Source organism: Adiantum capillus-veneris, chromosome 9, assembly GCF_014529385.1.
Source record: "Adiantum capillus-veneris isolate H3 chromosome 9, ASM1452938v2, whole genome shotgun sequence".
In the NCBI taxonomy this organism is placed as follows: domain Eukaryota; kingdom Viridiplantae; phylum Streptophyta; class Polypodiopsida; order Polypodiales; family Pteridaceae; genus Adiantum; species Adiantum capillus-veneris.
In genome coordinates this window covers 42462847-42470962 of record NC_140939.1, presented here as the reverse complement: position 1 = coordinate 42470962, position 8116 = coordinate 42462847, and the positions used below count along the sequence as shown (strand labels likewise).

General features: G+C 44.1%; 1 protein-coding gene across 1 annotated transcript; it reads right to left on the bottom strand.

Annotated features, from left to right (window-relative positions):
- Window positions 1-404: 404 nt before the first annotated feature.
- On the bottom strand, window positions 405-1165 carry LOC147450408 (NPL4-like protein B). The gene is made up of 2 exons (XM_086520712.1): window positions 1103-1165; window positions 405-864 (listed from the first exon to the last, which is right to left on the bottom strand). Exons 1-2 carry the CDS (start codon window positions 1163-1165, stop codon window positions 622-624), a joined length of 306 nt encoding a protein of 101 aa, XP_086376838.1. The 3' UTR covers window positions 405-621.
- Window positions 1166-8116: the final 6951 nt, after the last annotated feature.

The following is an 8116-nucleotide window of genomic DNA, read 5'->3' as shown; positions in this document are numbered from 1 at the left end:
TCTGAAAAAAGCAATCTCCTAATGGCTTCCAAAACGATAAATCCAAAGGAAAAGAAAACACTAAGGGAAAGCATTGCATGCACGCTAGCCACCCTAGACTTTTGCATGTTAGATGGATTTTTTCCAAACATTGTAGAGACCTACTCAGCTCCATATACCAAGCTTTCATTAACATAGTTAGTCAATGGGAAAAACCAAAAATCCATGTAATGCTGAATGTGAGCAACTCAAAATAAATATGACAAAAAAGGTTGAATTTGCCCACAAAGCAGAGAACGAAAAATGCAATGGACTTGGACACCTTGGCTTTCTATACCATGAGCATAGTGCAACAAATTGGGTGCATGTGTGTTTTATACCCAGATCTATGAATGCACACAGATAAAATGTATATGCTATAGTTATCTCCTTTGAATGGAGAGAGGTGCTCAAATCTGAACGTATTTCCCTTCATCAACAATAAAGATACCCCTGCTTATATTGTTCATAAGATGCTTACATGAAAAAAAGCCAGCAGAAACTTAAGACGAAGATTGACATCATAACAAAGCATGAAGAGGCACCAAAAGTGGATTACATAGGCGTCAACTGTAAGCCTGTGTATTAACTTTCGAAGAGAATCTAGGAACTATTAGCAAAAGAATCAATGTTAATCTGATATCCCTCTGGCACAGCTCCTTGGTTTCTCACCACTTCCGCAAGTTGTGGCACGTCAAGATACTTTGCAAGAAGCAAGAGCAAATGAAAATCTGAGATTCGCTTCACAAAGGCTGCATTCTTCATACGATCCAAGTGCGACTTCAAGTGCTGCAATGTTGGCAGAATCGCACGGTTCTCGATGGGAAAAGAACTCGATAAAAACCCCTGCAAAAGAGCATAGTTTTTCATTATTAAGCCTCAACAGGACCATCAAATCAGCAAACCCAGTCCCAAGTAACGGGCTGCAACCAAGACAGACTATAAAACTCGGGGGTTGAATTATCATGTATAAGGAACACAGATTTTGTTGAGACAATTCACGCAGAAGTACTCAAAGCCACAAATGAACATCAAAATACACTCCATACAGAAGACTAGTAGACATGTATTTGCGGTCTCGTACAGGCCAGAAAGGCAAAGCATGATGTGTGCATCCTTCTATTGTTGCATTGATGTAATTCCTCATTACGTGTAAATAACTCTAATAGAGAAGATTGAAATTATGAAACTTTGCTTGGAGTAATGAAGTATGAAGGTTTCTTCTTGTACCTGCATTTTAGTTTGTAGAACTACCTTGATTGCTTCCAGTCTTTGTGAATGTGCTTGTTGATCGACCTACACCACCTACACCTACTTATGATTTGTGCAATCATAAGTAGACCGCTCTCGCCATAGAGAGTGGTGCCTTCGGAGGAGGGTTTGACAACATTCCGGTGTCGTATTCTCTTCTCTCTCTCTATCTCTCAAACTCATGCACTTTCACTCACAATGTCCATTCGCTTTGTTTGTGTCCATTGCACTCTCTCATTAAAGAACGGAAGGCTCTCCCTTCCCTAAGAAAAAGGAACCTTGAGCACAGTTCGGAGCACTCATCTTGAGCAAAGTTCAACATTCACTTCCGCTGCACCTTACATTTCTCAGGCGTGCCTTCTCAAAACGTAAGAGCACCCATTCATCCTCCTTCAATTTCAAATCGCGACGATGGCGATCCGTTGCCTTTTTCTGTCTTTCCTGTGATTTTTGCAAAGCCTCGCAGACCTTGGCAAAAGCCGTGTCTAAGTCGCGCGTGTACTAATCAGCTTCAAAAATCTTATCTTTTGTGCTTGTGAAGGGTGGAACCTTCGCAGCACCTTCAATAATCTCAAATGCCACCTTCCCCGTCGAAGAGTGTATCGTGTTATTGTAGGCAAATTCCACCAAAGGTAGATACTTTTCTCATTGAGTCTGTTGATCCTAGATATAAGACTTCAATAAATCTAAAGGTGGAAAGATGACGAGAACTGCAACCGCGAGCCAATGTTCTCCCAAATTGCCTTCCAAAACAAACTCGTAAATCTGGGGTCCTTGTAGGAGACAATCGTCTCAGGCATGCCATCTAATCTGAAAATCTGGGCCACAAACAGTCTCACTAAGTGATCGCTTGACTGTTTTCTTCACTGGATGAAATGAGCCTGCTTGCTAAATCTGCCAATAACAGTTCAGATACCATCGTGACCACTGTGTTCTCAAGAGATCAAAAATGAAATCCATTGCAATACTTTCCCATGGGGTGTGGGTATGGGCAAAGGTTGTAACAATCCGTGTGCTTTATGCCTATCAAACTTGACTTTCTGGCATACCAAGCACCTGCGCACAAACTCGTCCACATCCTTCTTGAGTCTCGGCCAAAAGAAATATCTCTCTAACCCTTTCATGGTGGTAGCAATGCCACGGTGACTTGTAAAAGGCGGACAATGGCATTCAGTCATAACCTTTTCCCTCAACGGTTGTGTAACGCACAACATGGTTTTCCTCATCAAGTTGCCATCCCGAATGGAATATCCCGCTACTATCTCCCCTTCCCGTATCCGTGTGAAAACGTCTGCAAAATCTATATCCGTGGCATACTGATCGACCATATCCTTGAAGCTCCTACGGTGAATCGCGGAAATAGCCAAAACCAACGGCTTCCGATACAAAGCATCTGCCACCAAATTCTTCTGTCCCTGCACATGGACAATCTGGAAGTGAAACTGTGACAAGATGTTCGCCCACCGCATCTGCTTTTCCGATAGCTGCTTCTGTGACAAGAAGTAGCGTAAACTCTAATGGTCTGTAAAGACAGTAAAATCCGCTCCAAGTAGGTAATGCCGCCATTGAGTAAGAGCATGGATAACTGCCAAAAGCTCTTTCTCATAAATCTATGCTGTCAATTCCGGCCGTGAGAACAGTTGGCTCTTGTAAGCAATGACGTGGCCTTCTTGCATTAAGACCGCGCCCAGACTACGACCACAAGCATCACAATATACTTCAAAGTCAAAACTGGTCCCGTAGTCAGTTTCTCTTTCAAAGTCTGAAAGGCAATTACCTTTGAGGGTCCCCATGAGAAAGGGACTCCTCACGATATGCAAGGGGAAGCAGCCTCTACAAACTTTCGAATGAACCGCGTGTAGTACGAACGCAATCCCAAGAAGCTTCTAACTTCATGGACATTCTTCAAATCGGGCCAATCACGGATAGTCTCTATCTTGGCCGGATCCATCTGCACTCCTGCTGCTGACACAAAGTGTCCCAAAAAGTGTATCTCTGGTAGGAAAAATTCACTTTTCTTTGCATTAATCAACGACTTGTGATCTCGTAATGCCTGAAAAACTTGAAGCAGATGATCTCTATGTTCTACCTCATCCTTGGAGAAAACAATGATATCGTCAAAGAGCCTGTACTCTCTAAAAATCATGTCCATCATCCGGTTAAATGTCGCAGGAGCGTTGGTTAGGCCAAAAGGCATCACCAAAAACTCAAATAACCCAAAAGTCGTCCGAAAGGCTGTCTCGTAGACATCTCCTGGCATGATTCGGATCTAATGATATCCACTCTTCAAATCAATCCTGCTAAAACACGAGGATCCGTGTAATCTGTCGAGTATATCATCAATCCTAGGAATCGGAAATCTATTCTTGATTGTGATTTTGTTGAGAGCTCTATAATCGATGTACATTCTCCAAGATCCGTCTTTCTTCAATACCAACAACACTAGAGAGCAATACGGTGAAGTACTAGGCTGGACAAGACCCTTTTCCAAGAGGTCTTTCACTTGGTTCATAATCTCTTCGTTCTGTGCTCGGCTCACACGGTAAGTTGGCCGGTTCGGTGGTGTGCTTCCAGGTATCAGATCAATGGTATGATCTTCAGGACGAGCGCGAACTCGCTTGATAGGCCCTCTGAGAAGCAATCGGCATGAGAGTGGAGAAAATTTTGGCGTTGTTTATCAAGTTCAGACATATTTGTCCTATTCTCATCACTCAACTCTTCTAAAAAGATCGAGTAAACAAACAGACTGGATTTCATTAACTTTGAAATGGCCGAAGCCGATACAATAGGGACAGACTCGCCCTTAAGTTTAATATCAAGTACAATGGTTCTGCCCTACTCTGTGGTCAATGTCGCTTTCCTCGCCCGATAGTCGACCACGGCGTTGTTCTTGTGGTACCAGGGAATTCCCAAGAGGACATCACAACCTTCCAAAGGCATTATGTAAAAGTCCTCATGCCCCAAATACCCCTGACAATGCAACCGAAGTTTGCCAATGACAGGTGTAATGGCTACGTCCCTACCGGGTTCCGCTAGAACTACCTCCGCAAGTGGTCCCATCCGATCAGGAGTGATCTCGAGCCGCGCCGCCAATTCCGATGAAATGAAGTTGGCCTTGGCTCCTCCATCAAAGAAGATCAGGGCTTCTTGGTCTTTCACTTTGCCCCAAGCTCGGCAAAGTTCTGTACTCTCGTCCAACGTGCTAGGATCAACACCCACGCAATCTAGAACCAGTCTTGTTTTCATCTTGCATTTTCTTCCACGTTCCTCAGCTACTCTCTAACTCTCAGGCCTTTCGTCGTCATCCTTGTCGTTCTGTTCTTTCTGTGCCTTTTTAGGGCACTTCGCAGAGATATGTCCAGTTTCCCGCATCCAAAGCACTCCCCTTCCCAGATGTAGCGAGCTCTCTCCTGAGGAGCGAGCTTGGGTCGTGCATCCTTCTTTTCTCGGTTGCTCTTCCTCTTTCTACTTTCATTTGTCGAAGTCTGTTCAGCTCTTTGTGTCATGATCTCATCGGTGGGGTAGGTCAAACTGTCACAAGACGGGTACCACGTGCCAATAGAAAAGAAGAGACTGAACAAACTTTTAGCACTTCAATACCAACTGAATTGAGAGAGAGAGAGACGACACGCGACACAGAGTGGCGAAATCCAGAGAGTATTGGCCCCAAACCTTGGCGCCTCTTGTGGTATTTCTTTATATTGCATCCACATAGTACAAGCCGGTACTCGAGAATCTGCACCTTCACAAGGAAGCATGCGAGAGAATGAGCCCTAACCTCATATTTAAAGGCCCTAGGCCCCAAAATCAGTTTTACATGAAAAAGCTTCAAACTCAAAAGCTCCTGGCCCAAAAGCAATGCCAAAAAGCTGTTAACATAAATCACGGAAATCCGTACAACAGTCAGCGCAAAATGCGAAAATCCGTACAGCTTGCCACGTCGTCATGTCGACGCAATTTTTGAAAATCTACCACGTCATCAGTTGGTGTGTGTGTGCAGGTCCTGCTTTATTTTAATCCTTTATGTCACTTGGGGCCCCATCGGATGGGGTCCCCTTAAGTTGTTAGGACTTCTTCTTCTGTTACTTGTTCTTCTTAGGGTTTAGGCCCCTCGGCCGACATATGCAAGTTGACTCCCTTCTTCAGGGCTTTGACACGTCAGCAGTTTATGACACAAACTGTCTGAGTGAATGGCAAAACCCCGCTTCACATGACTCATCAACTCTTGAATGGAAGCTGAATTTTATTCCAAGCAGTAATCTCGGATCTCTGTAGGTAGAGCCAAGGTAAACCGCTCAATCTGTTCCTTGAACGAGATCTTCTTAAATGAAGAGGCGGGTAGAAAAGAGCTCCAGAATCTCTCGCAAAAAGCGTCCACTGTATCCTTCTTGGTCATTCGAAGATGGTTCCAAGCAGTTCGTATATCGCGTTCATACTCTCGAGTCAGCCAAGAAGAAATAAAAAGCCTCTTGAATTTCAGCCATTTAACTGGCGAAGTCTTGTTTAATAGAAGCGTGGACCACCAAGTTCAAGCATTCCCCTTAAAATAAGAGGCAGCTCTCCAAAGTACTCTGAGTGTCAAACTGCTCTACAAAAGACAAAGCCTTCGAAGTATCTCTATATCCAGAAAACGTGTCAAATTTAATTGATTGTCTACCTTCCTTAATGTTACCATATACATGTGGTAGTGATGTGTGTGAACACACTAGGACCGCCGGGGCATTTTTTCCCTCTTTAGGAGGTTTTTTCCCCCGTGCATTGTATATACGCCCATCACTCTAGGGCTATCTATCTTTCCATTGCACACTAAGTAACACACTCTCTATTGCGTGCCTTGAGCTTCCTTCGTCTTCTCCAAGCTGTGTGTGTTTCTCTACAACCCTAATTCCAACAATTGGTATCAGAGCAGGTCACGTCCTCCCGGGCTTAGTCGCCAGCTGCTCCAGCACACGCCTGCTCACTTTCTCCGATTTCAGAATTTTGATTTGGGCTCATTTCGGCCTCCGTTTCCACTACGGGCAGTACTGCACAGGTTATTTCGTCATTTTGTGCAGATTTTCTGTCAGTGCCGTTTTCTGCATAACAGGTGCCTTATAGTCTTCTACGGTTTGTGCTATATAGCACAAGTTGTTCCCGCTCCATTTCTCCTATTTTCGGGCAGTTTTCACATCAGGTGCAGCATTTACCATGGCTGACAACAACAACACAGATGTGTTCAAGATGTTTGCTGCTGAGGACAGGTTGGATGGGGACAACTACCCTATGTGGGCTTATATGATGCAACACGTTCTTGTGTCAAAAGGTGTCTGGAACATTGTGCAGGGCATTGATGTACGTCCTGGTTCTGAAGATGTAGGCGATATTGAGGATGTTGCAGGTCTTGCTGCAAGGATTGCAGCTGTTAGAGTTGTTTTGCCTACAGCAGAACAAGCTCGTTGGGATGTTAAGGATGCGCAGGCTCATGCATTGATTGCGTTGTCTGTGAAGCGCACCATTATTCCTCACATCCGTTCAGCAAAATCTGCAAAACAGGCTAGGGATATTCTAGCAGGTCTTTATGCAAGCCGCAATGAGGCTAAAATTGCTTTGCTTCGTAAAGAGCTAGAGTCGAAGATTATGCATGAGGAAGATGATATGGACACTTTCCTTGCTAGTGTCAAGGATATCAATGAGCAACTCATTTCTGCAGGTGAAGTCATTTCTGACAGTTCCCTTGTGCAGACTGTTCTTGATGCCTTACCAGATTCCTACCAGACTTTTGCTAGTACTTGGAGACTGATGACCCAAGGAAATCCTGAAGTTGTCAAGTTTGATGCATTATGCACATTGCTGTTGCAAGAGTCACTTTCTAGAAAAAACAGGACTAGGCAGCGTGCAGTTGAACAGGCTTTTATTGCTTCTCAAAGAAAGGGTGGTAACAGTAATGCAGCCACTTCTTATGGTTCTGCTGCGAGTGGCAAAAATTCTGTTCCTAATGCTTCTGCTGGCAGCACTTCGTCTGGCAATTCTAGTGATAAGGGCAAAAAGAAGATGCGTTGCCATTATTGTAAAGCCAATGATCACTTGATCAAGTCGTGTCCTAAGTTGAAGGCCAAAGAGGCTAAGAAGAAAGAGGGTGGTTCCACTGCAAATGCTGGTTCCACTACAAATGCAGCCATTGTTGAGTCTTCTGTGAAAGGAGATTGTGATGCTGATGTTGATGCAGAATGGGCTTTTAGCGCAGAGTGCACTTACAATCCTGCTGTCCATGATGCATGCTTGTCAGTTGCTGCAGATTCACATGTGTGGTATTTCGACAGTGGTGCTACAAAGCACATTACCTCACATCGTGAATTGTTTACCTCTCTCGAGTCTGTCCCTCATGGGAATTCAGTCACTTGTGCCAACAACGCCTCTTATCCAGTTCAGGGAGTTGGAAAGATTGTGCTCACTGCTGCTAATGGCAGTTCCTTCACACTTGTTGATGCACTTTATGTTCCTGGGATCAAGAAGAATCTATTGTCTGTATCCGCACTTGCTAGACTTGGACTTGTAGTCAAATTTGTGGATGACAGATGTACAGTTCATGATCTCAGTTTTGGTGATGAAATTGTTGCATCTGGGCTTTTGTGCCGTGGGCTGTATAAGCTCACTTTGTATGACAAGTGTGGACAAAATTTTGCAAATGCTGTTGCAGATTCAAGGGCTATTTCAGATGCAAAACTTTGGCATGCACGTTTTGGTCATCTGAATTTTGCCAGTTTGCTGCGTTTGCAGAAATCTGATATGGTTGCTTCTTTGCCGCCTCTTGAAGCACCTATCAAACATGTTTGTGAAGGCTGTATTCTGGGTAAAATGCAGCGTTCTA

Bases quoted from the DNA above. Each gene is read 5' to 3' on its own strand.
- LOC147450408 (XM_086520712.1), bottom strand. From the start codon at position 1,165: ATGAGGAATTACATCAATGCAACAATAGAAGGATGCACACATCATGCT. The intron at 865-1,102 runs GTACGAGACCGC...GCTCTTTTGCAG, and splicing joins ATGCTTTGCCTTTCTGGCCT to GGGTTTTTATCGAGTTCTTT.